The sequence below is a fragment of the Podarcis raffonei genome, chromosome 1, assembly GCF_027172205.1.
Source record: "Podarcis raffonei isolate rPodRaf1 chromosome 1, rPodRaf1.pri, whole genome shotgun sequence".
NCBI lineage: Eukaryota > Metazoa > Chordata > Lepidosauria > Squamata > Lacertidae > Podarcis > Podarcis raffonei.
The window spans coordinates 46,461,765-46,481,703 of record NC_070602.1 but is presented as its reverse complement, the minus strand read 5'-3'; the positions used below and the strand labels follow the sequence as shown (position 1 = coordinate 46,481,703).

Sequence of the window (19,939 nt, the reverse complement as noted above, 5' to 3'; positions counted from 1 at the left end):
ATGGATGTGTTTGATCCTCTTGCAGTCCATGGGACTCTCAAGAGTCTCCTCCAACACCATAATTCAAAAGCATCAATTCTTCGGCGATCAGCCTTCCTTATGGTCCAGCTCTCACTTCCATACATCACTACTGGGAAAACCATAGCTTTAACTATACGAACCTTTGTCGGCAAGGTGATGTTTCTGCTTTTTAAGATTCTGTCTAGGTTTGTCATTGCTTTTCTCCCAAGAAGCAGGTGTCTTTTAATTTCATGACTGCTGTATTATTATTATTAAATATGTTATTATTTATACTCCACATATCTGGTTAGGTTCCCCCAGCCACTCTGGGCAGCTTCCAGCAGAATATAAATACATAATAAAATAAATCTGATTCCCAGTCTTCTTTACAATCTTTAGAATCAGCACGCATCACTAGCCAGTGAGTGGTACGTTAGTTTTTGACCTCTTGTGTAATGCAATATTCTAGAGAATGGAGCTGAGGTTCTTATGGTAAAGTATCTGTAGAGATGATATACTTTCTACTACTTACAAATACCTGCAGGCTCCAGACCACGAAAGATACAAAGGTTTGAAAGAGGCACGCGACTTGGCATGTTTCCAACACAGCTTTTGAGCTTTAAGGCTGCCTTACAATGATTGTCATTCTTTTCCGCATACCCTATGTCGACTAGTAACCTTAACTGATCAATCTGTATATCTGAAGAAGTGTGCATGCACACGAAAGCTCATACCAAGAACTAACTTAGTTGGTCTTTAAGGTGCTACTGGAAGGAAAAAAAAATTTGTTTTGATCAATCTGGAGTTCACAAATCCTTCAAAGCATTACATCAACTAGCTGGCCTTCCCACGCTATAGGCGCAGCGTAGGAGATTAGGAATGTGTTCCTGTTTTATTCTACGTACCAAAGCTTATAAAATGAAGAGATTTGCATGCCTAGTATTAACTAGCATTGTTAACAAATTTTGGAAGATTGGGGAAATGGGTTTACAATGGGGGAATATTAAATTATGCACCTCCTTCCCTGTGTACTGAAGTGGTACTGTCCTAGTACAATATCCTTTTTCCAATAGCAGAAGTGAGAATTTAATTTCCATTTAAACAGATTATTCCAAAATATTTTAAACTCTTCCTGTTGCAGATAATGGATCCCAGCCAGGTATTGGAAGGGATCAACTTGTCCAAAAGAAAGGAACTGCAGTGGCCAGATGAGACAATACGGTTAAAAGCTGGAAGAAACAGCTGGAAAGACTGGAGTCCTCAGGAAGGCATGGAAGGCCATGTAAGTTGCTCTCTGCAGTGGATTTTTGGGATTGGAACATTCTGTTGGGATACTGCCAGGGAGATAAAGTCCATCGGAGCCCCCAAGCTCGGTGCCGGACGATCCATCGACCTCCCGTAGTCACGCAGTACCAGCAATTTAGCGACACTAAGCCTCAGGCTTAGTGCACACTCTAACAGCAGAATTCACACAGCAAAAAGTTGCACAGCATGAGAGCAGAACGTGCATATTTACAGTTTATTCAGCGTAGGTCAGAACATGAGAAGACATGACCGTCTGCTCCGACTGCTCAGGCAAAACCGGAGAAAACGAAAGGAACTTACAACATAAACATCCTGTGAGACAGGAAACGCGCAGGCTGTTATACAAACATCCTGCTCCCTTTTAAGGTGGAACGGAAATATCCTAACATCCTCCCCCTTTCCGTGTAACCTGTAGTACCTGTGGTTCAATCCAATTGCAACCTTTGTACGTAAACCTTAAGTTGTTCTCTGTTAACAACCTTAGACAACAGATCAGCAGGAATTTCATTTCCTGGCATGTAGGACACCTGAATGAGTCCTTTCTGAATACACTCTCTTGCACGATGTAGCTTAATCTGCAAGTACTTGGTCCTTTGCTTGCAACTCTCCGAGTTCAGCAAAGCCAAACAAGATCTATTGTCTTGATACACTTGTATAGGACATTTCACAGAAACCCCAATGTCCTTAAACAGTTGCATCAACCATTCACAATCCATGAGTGAAAATGACAGAGCATTGAGTTCTGCTTCACAGGAACTTAGGCTAACTGTTGTCTGCTTTTTGCACAACCAGTCAAACAGGCAGTGGTTGTACATGTAGCATACTCCAGAAGTGCTTGTACCATCCGTGGTGTCACTTCCAAAACTTGCATCTGCAAAGATTTCAAGACCTCCAGTCTTCTGACTGGTGAACCTCAGCCTGTAGTGCATAGTCCCTTTCAAATACCGGGCTATGCGCTTCAGAGCTTTCCAATCCTGAACAGTAGGATTGTTAGCATGTCTGCTCAGCAGGTTAGTGCTTACAGCAATGTCAGGTCTCGAACATCTAGCAATGAAATTCAACTTGCCTAGAATGCATCTGTACAGCGTTGTGTCAGAAAACGCTTCAGCAGTACTATCTACCTGGTAACCTGTCACCATCGGTGTGTCTGCTGGGTTTGCATCAACCAAATTCAACCTGGTTAATACATCAGTAATTTTCTGTGTTTGGTGTACCAGAAAATTACCTGCTTGGTCCCTCTCCACCTGCAGAGAAAGATAGTTGGATACCTCACCAAGATCCTTCATGTCAAAGTGCTCCTTCAGCTGAGCTAGGGTGCTTTGGTAAAAAGCCTGATTCTTCCAAAACATCAGAAGATCATCAACAAAACATAAACAATACAGTTTGTTTTGCCCCTCCTCCTTGACAAACACACACGGATCAGCTTTGCCCTGGTGAAAACCTAGAGAAAGCAACGTTTCAGTGAGTTTTGTGTTCCAACACCTGGCACTCTGCTTGAGACCATACAAGGATTTCCGCAGTTTACAGACCATTCCCTTCTGTATCTGCATCCCGTCAGGTGGAAGCATGTACAGCTCCTCCCCCAAAATTCCGTACAAAAAAGCTGTACTAATGTCATGATGGGAAACATGCAGTTTCTCCTCCGCAGCGATCTTGAGCATCAGCCGAATGCTCTCATATTTGACCGTGGGTGAGTAGGTCTCGTGGTAATCCTGCCCTGGTACCTGTGAAAAACCTCTGGCAACCAATCTGGCTTTGTGTCTGACAACCTTGCCATTCTGGTCTGTCTTGGCCTTGAAGACCCATTTGCTGCCAACCAGTCTCATCCCTGGGACTACCGGTACCAGTTCCCAAGTTTGGTTCCTGTTCAAGGAATCAACTTCAGCCTTCATGGCATTAAGCCAAGGCTCAGCATCTTTAGAGGTTAACTCCTGAACCTCTTTGAAGCTTGAAGGTTCCCACACCTTCTCTGAGCTACTAAGAACAGCAGTTGCCGTCTTAGCAAACTCATCAGCAAATCTCTTTGGAGGTTTGCCTTTGGTCGCCCTTTCAGACCTGCGAACCAGACGCATGTCTTCTGGACTCATCTCCTCTTTCTTAGGAGAAAAGTGACCAATGGTGAACAGTGGTTCTTCCAGTTCATTGTCAGACTCATCAGACGGTCTGACTGAGGCCTTTGCGCTCTTGTAGTCTGCTGTGTCATCACTGTCACTGACAGCAGCAGCAGCGCCGCCCACTGACCTGGAATCCGAACTCTGATCATCATCATCATCATCCTCAGTTTCCTCAGCTTTCTCAGCGTGATCTGCTTTCTTCACATCACCTTCATCCTCCTCTGGGTAACTCTGGAAAATTCCCACATTTTCCCCCCACTTAGGATTGTACTCAACACTCCTTGTGAACTTTATGGATTTAGAGTTAGTCATCCATACCCTGTATGCACCTTTTTCGTACCCCATGAACAAACCATGTGCCCCATGCTTCCCAAGCTTGTTGCTTTGTGGGGTGTGCACCCACATGTCAGAACCAAAGATTCTCATGTGCTTGGTGTTAGGTTTCTTACCAAACATTTTCTCATAGGGAGTGCAGCCAATAGGTGATGATAGTCTCCTGTTAAAAGAATAAACAAAATTCGCCAAAGCCTCCCCCCAAAACTTCTCAGGGAGGTTGGCATCATGCAACAAGGTTTTTATCCCTTGCAGCAACGTTTGATTTGCTCTCTCCGCAAGCCCATTCATCCATGGCGATCTAGGCGTTGACAAGTCATGCTGGATTCCCTTCTCAGTCAGGAAAGCTTGAAACTGCTGAGAAGTGAATTCCCCGCCTCGATCAGTAAACAGACAACCAATACGTTTACCATGAGCATTCTCCAACCAAGCACAGAATGCCTTGAACCTAGGAAATGCTTGCGATTTCTGCTCGAGCATAAACACATGAATGTACCTGGAAAAAGAATCAATTAGAACCATGAAGTACCTTGCTCCTCCCAAAGAGGGCGCTAGAGGCCCAACCAGGTCTGCATGCACTAGCTGGTAGGGTTTGGAAGCCTGCCTGCTAGACTCCTTGCCTTTTGGAGCAACCTTCACCTTGTTCTCTGCACAAGATACACATTTCATGTGAAATTTACAAGGTTTGATGTCCAAACCTTCAACCAACTCAGGCATCTTGGCTAGCGCTTGCCAAGAGAGGTGACAAAATCTTCTATGTGCATCGTGAATGCATCCTGCATGAAGAACCTTGTTAGTTTGTGCAACACAACAAGTATCAGCATTAGATATAACAGCATTGTCATCATAAGTTAGACAGAACAAACCATCCATCAACTTGGCATGCCACATGTCCTCTTTGCCTTTTCTGATGACACAGACAGTCCTCTTGAAGGAAACCTCAAAACCACGCCCAGTCAGCTGTGGTACACTAATCAAATTGTCCGCAGCTCCTGGAACAAAAAGTACATTGCTGATGGTAGTATGCAGACTTGCAAGTTTCACAGTCCCAACTCCTGCAGCTTGCAAAGTCCTTCCATCAGCCAGCTGGACCTCTCCATCTTGAGGTGTGAAGGATATGAACAGATGGCGGTCTTTGGTGAGATGGCGCGTGCAACCTGAATCCACAACAAACCTGGCCTTGGCCTTGTTTCCCACCGGCGTGGGCTTTTGCAGCTTGCCTTTAGCCTTTGGTGAAGCTGTGCCAGCAAACATAGCCTTGTTTTCCACTGGCGTGGGCTTTTGCAACTTGCCCCCCTGCTCCTGGCCATCAGACGTGCCTTTAGCCTTTGGTGGAGCTGTGCCAGCAAACATAGCCTTGTTTTCCACTGGCGTGGGCTTTTGCAACTTGCCCCCCCGCTCCTGGCCATCTGCAGGCTTTATCCTTTGTTTACATCTGGCCTTCCGGCCTCTGCATAGGCTCTGACCTTGGTTCTCACGAGAAACAGAGCTCTCAGCAGCTGACTCTTTGGCTCCCCTTGGAGGCTGGAATGCTGCCTGGGATGACGTGGCAGTCTGCTCCCCCTGCAGCTTGCAACCGGTGCCCTCAGCATCCCTGCATTCACTAGCATTCTGGGAAACAGCCAGGACCTCCGATGCATTCAAACCCTGGGCTGGGGTGATTGGCAGGTGGGCCTTTTTCAAAGCATCCCACATGTCACGTGCCGTGAGATTTCCAGCAAGCATCTTTATTTCCTCCAGAGAGACGGATAAGACTATTATATCAACGGCCCTCAAATTCTGGCCCTGCCATTTCTCTGTCCGAGGAACTGGAGTGGCTTCAGATACAGTATGCCAGACTCCAAACTGACGCAGCAAACTCTCACACCATTTTGCCCAGGTCTGATAATTGTGCCGATTTAACTTTGGGCACTCAGTGGCCTCCGAAGCTTGGAAAAACTCCATTCCAGCTTTTTACGTGAGCCGTTATGCCTTCAAAGACGGCTTATCTCGTCAGCCCATAAATCACGATGCCTCTGGCTCGGCTCCCAGGCCAATTACTTTTGCCGGACATCAAAGGCCTTTTCCGCGGCATCCAGAAAAGCCTCTGCTTTCACTTTCCCAGCACATACCTTTCAGCAGTCTGTCGCTGTCTTACTCTCCTGCAAGTGCCGTGAATCTGGGCCCGAAACCTGTTGTTGGGATACTGCCAGGGAGATAAAGTCCATCGGAGCCCCCAAGCTCGGTGCCGGACGATCCATCGACCTCCCGTAGTCACGCAGTACCAGCAATTTAGCGACACTAAGCCTCAGGCTTAGTGCACACTCTAACAGCAGAATTCACACAGCAAAAAGTTGCACAGCATGAGAGCAGAACGTGCATATTTACAGTTTATTCAGCGTAGGTCAGAACATGAGAAGACATGACCGTCTGCTCCGACTGCTCAGGCAAAACCGGAGAAAACGAAAGGAACTTACAACATAAACATCCTGTGAGGCAGGAAACGCGCAGGCTGTTATACAAACATCCTGCTCCCTTTTAAGGTGGAACGGAAATATCCTAACACATTCATCCTAACAGTCCCATTGAACATACAGCACAGGACTATGTATACTTCATGTTTCAGAATAATTTTGAGCACTAGGAAAAGCTCAATTTTGCAGCCTGTAAGTTATGCTACATATATGGTGATTTCCAAAATCACCATATTATATACCTTTCAGAAAGTATATAGAAAATGGAACTCTTGCATGCAATAAGTTACAGCAGTCTTGCTAACCTGACACCCATGAGTGCCGCATTGTCTGCAGAGTCTTTCATTGGTGTCCCTTGGCAGGTTTCCCAGACTCTGAGCTTTCAGGTAAAAAAAGAAGTAAGCTCTAGCCCTCCTTGAAAGAAAGTTATGAGGCAAAATGTGGAGGTAACTTTTAAGTGATTTTTGTGAAATACGAGTGTGTGATCTGGCCACATTGTATATTTTTCCTGGTACTGAGGAATACTCCATATTGTTATTAGATGGTAACAGCATCAGACTGTGTGTGTGTGTGTGTGTGTGTGTGTGTGTGAGTGAGAGAGAGAGAGAGAGAGAGAAATCAATATTGTGTAATCTCCACAATTGGGACATAATGGGAAGCGATAAGGTTTTCAGGAATGGATGTCTCTTTGAAATGTGCTCACTTGTCCCAAAAGATCGGTTTAGAGATGGGATTGTTTGCATTTCTTTTCTTTCAACACCTCTCCTCTTTCAGTTCTTCATACTTCTTCTAGTGGTTGTTACACTATAAACTACGTTATGAGAAGGAAAGACACCAGTGCGCCCTCTGTCCAACTAGCATACCTGCAGATAGATATTGAGCAGTGTTTGAGATGGGGCAGACACATCTGATGGGCAAGACATGGAAGCGTAACCTTGGTCCCCCCACCAATTAGAGAGAAGATGATCATCCAGTCTGGGTCATTGCCTTGTCTCCATAGTCTTTCAGAATGATGAAAGTTACACTCTCTAAGTTTTCTGTGCTTGTCCTTCCTCCAGGTGATTCACCGTTGGGTGCCTTGCAGCAGAGATCCAGGAAGTAGATCTCACATAGACAAAACCATCCTGTTGGTCCTGATTGAAGACAAATATGTTCCTGTGATTGAAACTGGAGTCCTGGAACTTGGGGCTGAAGTGTGAGCTGCTTGGACAGTTTAGCTGCTTCTTGTCCCTCCGCAAGGTTTAGAAATGAGGTTGGGTTCTCAGGAGGATGTTCGTCATGCCTCAAGTAATAGAAAAAGACTTGAAATCAAAGTGGTTGTGTGTCAATCTCTGGCCCAAAAATAAATAAGGGGCGTTGCTTTTATTTTTATTTTTCAAGTTAGCTACTGAGGAAAACATTTTGCATGAAGGGTAATGTTCTGTTTTATACTTCATTTTATGCATTACAGTGCTTTAAAAGAACCCCACATTTTCCAGTTTTAAAATAGGAACATCTCGCTTTTCTAATCGTTTTGCCAAAAATGGCCATGTTTTGTCACAGTAATGTGGATTCCATTCATCTTTTCTTTTGTTTTGTTTAAAAAACAACAACCGTGTAGCGTATAAATCTTGAGTTCAGTGTAAAGCAGAATGGTGGGTTTATTCTTGGCAAGAGTGACCAGACTTAAAAGATTCTTATTTCTTGTGAGTGAAACGTTTCAGTGAGAAAACTGCACTAATTTTTTTTTTATGGCAATGCACTAAAAGCAAAGGGTCTGAGGTTGCTCAGAACATTTATTTCTATATGTATGTATAAATATATAAAAAGAAACAAATACCATTATTTAAATTGCCTTTGGGATTAACCCCCTCCCGCTCCATGTTCATACTGATGGTAGGACCTGTGCCATTGATCCGTTTTTCTGGCTTAATATACTAGATTGTGCATCAGTACATTCATATTGTCCTATTCACAATATATGGCGGAGTACAAATAATTGCAGAATAGCATGCCAGAGGTGCCACTCCAGGTGAAACCAATGGATGGCACAAATGTGCAGTAATTTCACCTTGTTACGAAGGGCCCAATCACACTACTGTGCATCTTCTGTCTCTACCTTTTGCTGCTTTCCAGCTCAGAGCCAACTAAAAGATGTTATTGGCATCCTTTGGAATAAATTTTTACTTTTTCAAGGGAAATTGGACGAGACCCAGTGTTTTAAATGGGATAGTGGTTTTCTATGTGCATTCGGACTTCTTCCTATATTCAGTCTGGTGAAGCAGCTGGAGGGTTGTTGTCGTCGTCGTTGTTGTTTTTATTTTTAATTCAAGGAAAAATACAGGAGGCACAGCCTGACTGTCATACCATTTGTACCATTTCGCCTTTTAGCTCCCTTTAGTCATTCTTTTCTGTGACTTGAATTTTATTTTCAGTGATTATATATTCTATAATAACTGTACTTCGAGTATAACTGTGAAATTGAATTATGTTGCATATCTTAGGTTTTACTGTGTTTAGGTTTGTTTGTTTGTTTGTTTTCCATAGTGTGTGTGTGTGTTTTCAGGGAAACAATTTACTCAAATAACATTGGGACAAGGAGAGGAAGCTGCAGCTTCTTAATGTGCTATTATTCTGTGTCTTGCCCCCAGCAGTCATGAAAAATTGTGTTATGTAGGGATTGTTTCCTGTGTGCGATCTGGAACTCTGCAGGGCTCGATAGGAAACTCAACACAGTCTGCAGCTGTAGCTTTTAGAAGCAGCCATCTTTTTATTCTCTGGAACTTTCCAAGTATTGCCTCAGTTTAAAAGCTTTATGGGTGATCTTGCAAGGGAGGAATTGCAGTAAAATTAAAAGCATTATACACCTAATGAAAGAGTTGAAGTACTTGTGACCTAATGTGTATTAATGTCCAAATACAACTTGCCCTATGCCATGAACTATAGCCTTTGCACTATGCAAAGTGTCAATACAATGTTGTTTCTAGTAAACTTAGGATCACACATTAAGGTCACACATTGAGCAAAGATTTTCATTTCCCAGTAATGTGAATTTCACTGCATGTTTCTCATGCATGTGAAATCACAGGCTTAACTTTGGGAGCAGGAGGTAGAACGTGAATGTAAGAAAACAATTGAAAAGAATTTGCTATTCTGGCCTGGGCTACAGCCTGTGTTCATTAATTATCACACGAGTTTCTGAATGTCTTCAAATTAGCACCGGGCTGTGTTGGCATTTTCATCATTTTATAGGCATGAGAGAAACCAGCCTGTATGTTGACAGGTCATTCTTGTATTCCTTCTCAATTGACACTTTTAAATTTCATTTATCACTCCTATCTTGAGTTTCCCAAGACTGTTAAATGATGGACAACCAGTCATTTAAAAAAAACCCCAGTGATCTCACACACTATTACACCCATCAGTAAAAGCATTTTTTAAAAAATAAAATAAAATGTCAGCTTGACTAAGGCAGTGACTTGAGTACATTATGACAGGTCTGTGCTAGATTTTTCTGAGAAAAAGTATTATGCTTTCCCATTTTTAACATGCAGCTGGTGACAAGTACCCTACAATTCTGCGACTTAGAATATTGCACTCTGGTTGCACTTGATCCAAGATTCAATTTTTTAAAAGATATGGTAATTTTAAGGCTTCTGATGTGTTCATATATAGATCCTTTTGTAATTTGGTACATTCAGTTATTGAACCCAAGTCCCTAGTATGCAAGTCATTAGCTCAACGTGGTTCCAGTTGCACCAGTATTAGGTAGAAATCTCATGCAGTTAGCAGTGAAAATATCTCAAAAAAGTATGTGACCACAGTTTCACCCTCAAGTTTTTTAGGTTGCCCATATTCCATTAATTGGGAAAGAGCTCTGGCTTTCTAGGTTCTTAATGTATGGTCACCCACTTAATACATAGGGAATTTCTATCCAAAACCCATCTGCTTTTCTCTTTGAGCACTACATTAGGTGGGTTTGTTGACCAAAAAGTAAAATTCTACACAGCCTTCATTATATGGAGGCATAATATAATCCAACATTTTTACGGATTATAACCTTTCCAGCAAAATGTGCAATTTATAAATAATAATAATAATAAAAACCTTAGCACTTTTCTAAACTCTGCCTTTCAATACTTGGCAATATTGTAAGTAGCTGGTAATCTGCTGGATTAATTTTTCTCTGTGCTTAGACTAGCTTCTGAGGATAGATATTTAGAAAGTTTGTGAAAATTAGTTTTTCTACAGGTGATATTTATAAATGTATAACGACTACCCGACCTGGGGGGAATCATGAAACATAGAAGCATGCTTAACTTCCCAGTTGATGCGCTGGGAAAATAAAGCAAAATCTTTTCTTACCTCATTTTGAAATGCTTTGATTTTTTTCTAAAGTACACAATCCTACTCATATCTGATATTGCAGTAGTGAATTGTAGACTTTTTTTGGTAAACCAGAAAATGCAAGGAAGTTTTCAATAGAAATGTTGCTGTTTTTCTTTTTTAAAAATCTCTTGGAGGAGCATCTGACACGTTTCTGATTTCAATTCTGTCACGACTTTACCTCCCTGTCTTGTTATTTGGGAGCTGATGGTGACAGAAATGTACGAAAACACTGGCCAGATGTACACTCTGAATGGTATGGCAAGAAGCCCTTAAACTTTGCTTTGGGACAAAATGTTAGGAAAGCAGGCATTGGAATGAATTATTGTGAGATCAAATAACCCAGTAATGTCAGTCTTCTTGTTAAAAGCCCTTTTAAAAAAAGTAATACCTTAACTAAATGAAGTTGTATAAATGGAAGACCTTTTCAGAGCATCTAGAAATACTTCATATTAGGTATGGGGTTAAGCCACCATGGTATTATATACCTAATTTTATTAAGGGATTTTCTTTTACCTATTATATAGGTTTCTACTTGTCTGGCCTTACTTGGTGTTTAAAAACATGATGCCCTTTGCTTTGTGATGCTAGACAGTGTAAGAAATTATATTTAATCCGTGCCTTAGTAAAATGATGGTGGGTACATAACACCTTGGTGGGAACTACAGACCTTGACTAGTTTTCACCCAGATTTGTTTAAAAGGCTGTTTTTAAGATGGCTGCTCCAGAAGGCTTCAGGGGGTGTAATGCAAATACTTTTTAAAAAAACAAAACAAAACCCTGCCATTGACTTTTGACTGTGTATACACACAGCCCTGTACAGTCGCTCGCTTATGACTTCGACAGATGGAATCTCATAGCTTGAAGGTCAAACTTGTTAGCATCCTTTTGAAACTTAGCCTGACAATGAACTGCAGGAGGGAGAAAATAGAGCAAGCAAGCAAGTAAACTGAGTTTGAAACGGGATTTGGAATATATATATATACCTTGCATCTACCAGCATATGGAGATCTTACCAGGGATAGGGGCATGTGTACTTGGTGTGTGCGTGTGCGTGCGTGCGTGTGTCTGCGTGTGTGTGCTGTTGGAAACAGCCTGTAAATATTGTAGCTGTTTAAAACTGGGGAAAGCTGAGGGGGGTTTGTTTTCAACATGCATCGAAAAGAACAGTATTGACAGTGGAAAGAAACACTGAAATAAAAAAAAGTCTTTTTCCTCTTGTTGTCCTTGGTTTTGTTTTCATTTTTACCTTTTGGTTTCTCACATCTGCGGCTTTTGTAGGAGCACCACCCACACTTTTCACACTTTACCTGTGAAGAGTAATATCTAAAAAATTGAGGGTCACCTCTTGATCCGTGAAAGGAGATGGTGATGTATTGTATGCCCACTGGCTCTGCTTGGTGCAGACTTCAGGGTTGGAAGTTCAGAGCCCCGCAATCCAGAGGGATCTGAAATGTCACTAGAGAGTTAATTGGCAGCTGATAGGTTGAGGGGTGCGCAAGGTGCAGGACCCAGCTATGAAGTTAAGCACCACACCACCCAAGCTCCAGTCACTTGTGATCTTCCTTTCCTACACTGGAACCTGTAGGAATGGCGTTCGCAGGGTGTGGGGCAGCATAAGACACACCACAGCGTGTTTAGCCGCCATGCCCTCTCTTCGACTTTTTGTCTCCTCAGCAGTGTACCGTGCCCTGTCTCTGACCTTTGTCTCCTTTGCAGAAGGGTTGCTCAGTTTCCTCTCTGATGGGAACATGACGTGGTGGAACAGGTAGCGCAAGTCACAGGGCAACACCCAGAGGGCTTGGGATTGGAGGAGGACAAAGGGCAGTCGTCCTGAATGTATCTGGCTGGTTTTGCATATCTTGCTAACTAAAAGAGCTCTGCGAAGCTCCTGAGTGTGGTTCGCACAGCCCACCTGCACCAGCCCACCTGCACAGCCCACTCCTGTCTCGTCTCAAATCCTTCAGGACCCAGAAATAAAAATGGGGAAATAAAAATGGTGGGTAATCAGCCTCAGCTGGTACTTTGCTTTGTAGTGCTCTGCGCCCCAAAGCTTTTGTTTATTTTAAAAAGCAAGCAGACTGGGTAGTCAAATGAATGTTCCAGCCACACAAAAGGGTTAAAAGAAGAAGGTGGGGGAGCATTTAGGGAACAGCACAGGGTGGCCAACGCAGCAAGGAAGAGACAGTGACCACCACTGTGTTGGAGGCTGTGAGAGAAGGCCTCACCAGAGGTGGATTTAGGGGAGCGCAACCCATTCAGTTACACTGGATGCCAAACCCTAGAGGGTGCCCTAGGGGCACTGAATTTTGGCATCACACAAGGTGCCGCTGAAATGTGAGGTGAGGAATCAGGTGGGGAACCTTTAGATTTCCACTTCTTGCTCAAACTCCAGCTTCCATCAGCTCCTACAGCGTGGCCCCAATAGGATCACTGGGATTTAGGCTTCAACAGCAACCGGAGGCCCAAAGCTTCTCCTTCTGTGGCCTACATCATATAAATAGTTACACTGCCTATAACAGCATTATGAAATCACTGCCATATTATTATTATTATTATTATTATTATTATTATTATTATTATTTATCATCATTAATTAACTTTATATAGCATCCTATACCTGCAGGTCTCAGGGTGGTTCACAAGAAAGAATTACAATATGAAAACACAAAATACACACCGTATTTATTCAAGTCTAATGTGCCATCGAATCTAATGCGCACATCAAATTTCAGTACCTTGAAACCAAAAATGTAATGGCGAATGTAAATGTGCCATCAAATCTAACGCACATCTTAATTTTTGCAATGTAATTTGGCCAAAAAAGGTGAGCATTAGATTTGAGTAAATGCAGTAAGGAAAACAGAAATGGCCGAATAACACCCCCCTCAAAAAAACATATAAAAAAGTTTAAAACTATTTTTTAAAAATTAAAAACACAATTAAAATCACAGTTCAAATTCAGTTCTGTACTGAAAAGTCACACTCACAAGTCAACTTTTAAAAACCAAATTGGTGTGATTGATCATAACCATAGCACAAATTTTTCAGCTATAATTTCTACCAGGTGACATTCACATCCCCCTTGTTTTTTGAACCAGAAACTTTTCTAGAGGAAACTGCTGGGCTGCTGCAGGGCTATAATAAGCATGCATAGGTTTCTTTCAGCAAGTAAGACCACTGGACCATCTTGATCAATACGGTCTACTCTGGCCATGCAGGACCTTGGACAGAAAATCTTTCTACAACAGCTACCTGTGGACCTTGCCTCTAGAGATTATGTACTGGATCTGGAACCTTCAGCAAACAACCTTATGAGGTATGGCTGAACAATGAATCATTACATTTAAAGTCTTTCAAAGCATTACATGTTTATTATCTGATTAATGCCTCTTCTATTATGGGTAGGCCAATAATACCTTTTTGCAAGGGGAAGGAGAGAGTGTTAAAGGTAACAGAATCAACATCTGTTGCTGCCCGAGTGAATTTTGGCTGAAATAAGAATTGCATGTTCACTCTCTTACCTGCTAACTAGGTAGAAAGTTGAGCTCAGTGTTGTCATCACTGTAGGGATGCTACTGAAAGCCATGAGACATAACGAAGACTCCCCAGGGACAATGTTTATAGAGAATAATAGCAAAGTGCAAAGCCCTTGGGGACCCTAAATAAGACGAAGAGCATCCCTCTATGGTAGCATTGCACAAGTAATTGATGAGTAGGAAGAGAACCAGTTTTGAGGACAGAATAGCAGAAGTTGGGCAAAAAGCGAGTGAAGCAGGAGTGATAAACTGTATGAAAGGTACAGAGGAGGAGGGCTTTGGGGGTGAGGAAGGCATGAGTGATTTTCACGAGGACAGTTTCAGTGGAGTGTAGTATCAAAAGTGCTCAAAAGCAGAACTGAAGGAGAGCAAGTCAGGGCACTGGGAATAAACAGCTTGTTCCAGGACATAAAGAGTAGAAGGGAAATTGGGGCTTAGTTGGAGAGGGAGGAGGGAGCTTACTACCCTTGATGACTTTGTATGCTGCCGAATACCCACTGTTGGAAACCACAGGAGAGGAGAGTGTTGTTGCCCTTAGATCTTGTTTTGCATGTTTCTCATGGACATCTGAGATGCGGGTGGCGCTGTGGTCTAAAGCACCGAGCCTCTTGGGCTTGCCAATCAGAAGGCTGGCGATTAGAATCCGTGCGATGGGGTGAGCTCCCGTTGCTCTGTCCCAGCTCCTGCCAACCTAGCAGTTGGAAAGCTGCTCACACCATTGCAAGTAGATGAATAGGTACCACTGCAGCGGGAAGGTAAACATTGTTAATGTGCGCTCTGGTTTCCGTCACAGTGTCCTGTTGTGTCAGAAGCGGTTTAGTCATGCTGGCCACATGGCCCAGAAAACTGTCTGTGGACAAATGCCAGCTCCCTCGCCTTAAGCGAGATGAGCGCCACAACCCCATAGCGGCCTTTGACTGGACTTAACTGTCCAGAACAGGATGCTGAACTAGATGGGCCACTGGCCTAGCAGTGCTATCTTGTGTTCTTATGGATCAAGTGGTTGGGCGTTTTCTTTCTTATTTGATTTAGAATTGGGGAAACGGTGTGGAGTTTGGATGCTGAAGGAGAAGGAGCCACAGGAGAAAGGTAGGTTATAATTTGCGAGGGGAGGGGATCCAGGTGGGACACATAAAAGGGTTAGATAAAGATAAGTAGTGTAACTTGCATAGTGGACTGTGAAATAAATACCAGCTTGGTATTTATTTTATTTGAAATATATCCTGTCTTTCTAGAGTCTAGGTGGTTTATTTATTGAGCAGGTGTGCAATATCACATGAATAGCACTCTTTATTTATGTGAATTGCAGAGATAAAAATGAACCAGGCTATAAACCATTTGCCATGAGCAATGTCAAAAATACAGCTTCACACCAACATGATTTTGCTCTTCCCACCTGCCAGTATACATAATTTCATGCCAAGGAAGCAGCGTTCTGCTGAATTAGGGGGAATGGGAGCCTTCATCAGTTCTTGGTGACATTTTTAGCACGGATTGGTCTGCCTAATCCTAGTGATATATTCACACACACACACACACACACACACGTAATTGAGTTAAATGTAAAACCTGTAAAATATCCAAGGTCAAAATATCCAAAGAGTAATATAGACAATTACGTTTATTTTTCAAAATAGCCTCGTGTATTTCAAGCTGGTTCTTTTTTTAAAGAAAATGATTATAATTGCTAATACATTTTTTTGATGGGGGGAGGAGCTGTTAAGTTCAAAACACATTTTGAAAATAAAACTGATTGCCTACACACATTCAGGTACTGTCTTCTTCGGATGTTGTTTCTGGAATGAATCTAAAACGCCCAGCAGGTGGCAGCAGCAATACAATCCTGCAAATGTGAACTACCGGTAATGATGCAATTCAATGCAGGCTTTGATTGCGAACAGTTGTGAGGCACTGTTTAATTTTGTTTAGCATAGTTATATCCCGCTTTTCTATTGGGGTCCTCAAAGCAGCTGGAAACTTAGTAAACAAAGCAGCTGCGTCTTAGAACCCCACGTTCGTAAACCGAAAACAACCAGCAGCCCCCCATGAAAAAGGAGACAACAGTCCAATGTTCTTCCCCGCGGGGCAGTCAATGTACTTTTTTGGGGGGGGGATAATCTGACTGGAGAAGGTCCTAGGGTCATCTCTACCTGTCTGGCTCTTCTTCTTTGCCACAGGGCAATTGCTGCAAGGTGACTGGAGGTGACTGGATGTATGGAAGTGAGAGCTGGACCATAAAGAAGGCTGATCGCCGAAGAATTGATGCTTTTCAATTATGGTGCTGGAGGAGACTCTTGAGAGTCCCATGGACTGCAAGAAGATCAAACCTATCCATTCTGAAGGAAATCAGCCCTGAGTGCTCACTGGAAGGACAGATCCTGAAGCTGAGGCTCCAATACTTTGGCCACCTCATGAGAAGAGAAGACTCCCTGGAAGAGACCCTGATGTTGGGAAAGATTGAGGGCACAAGGAGAAGGGGATGACAGAGGACGAGTTGGCTGGACAGTATTCTTGAAGCCACCAGCATGAGTTTGACCAAACTGTGGGGGGCAGTGGAAGACAGAAGTGCCTGGCGTGCTCTGGTCCATGGGGTCACGAAGAGTCGGACACGACTAAACAACTAAACAACAACAATGACTGGAGGCAGAATTGGGGAGGGCGAGGGCATCCAGACTCGAGCAGGCCTCAGTGCTGCCTGGGCTGGCCAGCCAGCCTTTCTTAGGAGGAAGCTACACTGAAGGTTTCTTTGAGAGTAAAGTATTGCCAGGATCTTCTTGAAGATGAGGCATAATATCCGGCTTCTTCTCTGCTTGTCTTGGTCTCCTGCCCAAGTGGGGGCAGTTCTGGATCCTTTAGAGGAGCCCACAGGGCCTGTGCTTCCCTCCACCTCCTCTCTCTGCGGTGTCCATTCCTCACTGCTTTCTCTAATTTTGTCTCCGCTCTTGCTTATAAATGGCCTTGGATTCCCATTCCAAAAAAGTTCCCTTTGATTTTGAATGTTTTGCATTAACATTTCTTTTGTTAATAACTTGCATGCAAAGATCCTTTTCCCTCCCCTCTCCCTGTGCCAGACCTTTTTAACTACTGCCGTTCTGTTTTGAAAGCATCCAGATGTGTGTGTGTTTTATATATATAAAAAAGGAGTTATTGTATGACATTTCTCAGGTTTTAAAGATTAGAATCTTAACATGAGATGGGTGAATCATGTCTAAGGACTCTCAGCAGCCTAGCGTGAGACTTGGTGTTGCAGCAGAGAAACTTACCTCATGTGGGGAATGAGGGAAACAGAATCCCAGCTCAAGCTAGCCACTGACAAGGCCATTAAATCTTTTTTAATAACGTTTCTCTGACTGAAGTGAGTAGTTCACAATGCATCCCCACTGCACCTGCTCCTGGAATCATATTTTCTTCCCCGTCCCACCACCCCCACCCTCAAAAACCTTTTTTTATTAAGTACTGTACAGTAATTTTCAAGCTGGTATCCACATTTTATGTGGGCTGAGGCAAACGGCTGTGACGATTCTGGTAAAGCGGAGAGAACAGTTTGCTTTTACACAAGCTTGTTATGCTATTAGTATAAATCCATAATGCAACACAATCTCTGCTTTAAAAGGGCTGCCAAATGGTGACTACCATTTCATCAGGTATTAGCCTACTAGAAAGGATTACTTTCTGCACAAGATGCATGCAGAGCTTGCTTCAGCTATAAGCATGTCCAAGAAAACTACAGGCTGTATACAGTGGTACCTCAGTTTTCGAGCGTCTCAGAAGCCAAGCGTTTCGGTTTTCGAATGCCAAAACCTAGAAGTAAATGCTTCCATTTTTGAATGTGCCTCAGAAGTCAAACAGCTTCCGCTGAATGTTTTTCAATTTTACCCCTTGCATTTGCAGACCACCCTTTGCACCTCAGTTATTGAATGTTTCGGAAGTCAAACAGTCTTCCGGAATGGATTATGTTCAAAAACCAAGGTACCACTGTACAAATTCCATAATTAAAGACATTACCTATTTTATTTTCACCAAACAGTTCCCTAACAGTTCATGATCACAACAAGGCGGTCAATGTCCCCACTGTGGAGGGACGTGTGGGTCCAGAATTGACCTCCACAGCCAGTTACGGACTCATTGTTAAAACCGTGTTTATGGAAGACAATCTTACTCGGCTACGAGTGATAGCCAAAGAAGAAGAAGATGATGATTCATAGAAGTCTTTTCCATCTTCAGACTTCGTCTTCTATACTTGTTGGCAGAACTGCCCAGCCACCCAATTCCTGGTTCTATGTTTTTAAAGCCAACAGCCGTGGGGTTGGTTGGTTGATTTTGCAAGCTATTCTCTGATAAATCTACTACATGTTTTGGAAAGTTTGTTCATGCAAACTTTGCACACTCCTTAAGATACAATAACCAGATTTTGTATGATAGTCCCCAACATCAAAGAGCTGGTTTTCAGCTTTGTTTGGCCATAGTTTTGAATCAAGATGGCAGACTGAAGCTTTCAAAAGTGCAGTTTATTGGTTTCCAAGAATTCCTAAGCAAAGGCTGATACTAGGCTGCTAGTAAAAATATGCCAGTTGAATTACTGCAGTGGCACCCAATTCAAAAAAGCTAATATGAACACACAAATCCATGTAAACAATATATATTTGGATGCAGTGAAAAGTCTATGGAAGGGGGCTCACAAAAAAGTCCATTTCCACAAGCAAACCTTAGTGGATATTTCCCCCTGTGGTCTCAAGCTATTTTCTTGTATTTGTCTAAGTCTTGTTTGGGGAGCCTTTTGGCTACATATACCCCTTTCGGAGGCAGCTACTGCCTTATAAATTAGACTCATTGCCTGAACAATTTACTGGCAAATAAAGTCAGTAGTGAACAGGGATCGTCCAAGACATTTTGCTGCCCACTATAAACACTCTGCCCCTCCCCACATAGTACCTGTGCAGAAGCCAATCGGACTGGAAGTTGAGACTGATAGATGACTAGACCACAGTTCTCAACCTGTGGGTCCCCCAGATACTGTTGGACTACAACTCCCATCATCCCTGAGCTCTGGCCTTGCTTGCTAGCTAGGGGTGATGGGAGTTGTAGTTCAACATCTGGGGACCCACAGGTTGAGAAAGGCTAGCTTAGAGGGTACAAGCAGGCAGTGGCAGAGGAAGGGGGGTTCGGTGGGTGTGGGCCACCCTGGGTGTCACCACGGGGGGGGGGAATGCTGGGCGGCATTCACCACAGGGCCTGTATCGCGCCTGAGCCATGCATCTCTCCTGGGAGAGACACAGTGGCTTGGACGCGCACAGGCTCCGCACTGCCCAAACGGTCTGCCCGCTGCCTCCCCCCGGCTGTTTACTCCTGCCTCCACCCATATCCCATGCGTTGTGAATTTAATACTGTAAGCTCCTCAGGGCAAAGGCCTGTCCTCTGTAATCTGTTAGGTGCCATGAGCAGTGATTATTATTCTCTCTTTTGCATTTGTATGACTAGTGGCTGAATATGTAAAAAACTTCCTTTAGAAATTGGGGGGGGGGTCATTTGAAATAGTTTCTCTTTTTTAAGGGCGTTTAGAAATTGCAAGGGGAGAGCATACTGAGTAACTACATGCAGATTTGTCTAAGGTCATTTAAAATGACCAAAGTAAAAGGTAAAGGGACCCCTGACCATTAGGTCCAGTCGTGGCCGACTCTGGGGTTGCGGCGCTCATCTCACTTTATTGGCTGAGGGAGCCGGCGTACAGCTTCCGGGTCGTGTGGCCAGCATGACTAAGCCGGTTCTGGCGAACCAGAGCAGTGCATGGAAACGCTGTTTACCTTCCCGCGGGAGTAGTACCTATTTATCT

The 19,939-nt window shown here is 43.3% G+C and overlaps 1 protein-coding gene and 1 long non-coding RNA gene across 4 annotated transcripts in view; both read left to right on the top strand.

The window, feature by feature from the left end:
• PCNX1 (pecanex 1) overlaps positions 1-7,780 on the top strand; it is a 78,814-nt gene extending 71,034 nt beyond the window's left edge. For all 3 annotated transcript variants that reach the window (XM_053384564.1, XM_053384560.1, XM_053384550.1), the window contains 2 exons: positions 1,142-1,282; positions 7,264-7,780. In XM_053384564.1, the coding sequence (XP_053240539.1) occupies positions 1,142-1,282; positions 7,264-7,404 (282 nt within the window). In that variant the 3' untranslated portion in view covers positions 7,405-7,780. The remainder of the gene's footprint in view (positions 1-1,141; positions 1,283-7,263) is intronic.
• A 5,387-nt stretch (positions 7,781-13,167) lies between these two features.
• Positions 13,168-16,582, top strand: LOC128402476 (uncharacterized). The gene is made up of 3 exons (XR_008327709.1): positions 13,168-13,637; positions 13,804-13,889; positions 16,287-16,582. It is a non-coding gene; the product is annotated as an uncharacterized LOC128402476 (long non-coding RNA).
• The last annotated feature ends 3,357 nt before the right edge of the window (positions 16,583-19,939 follow it).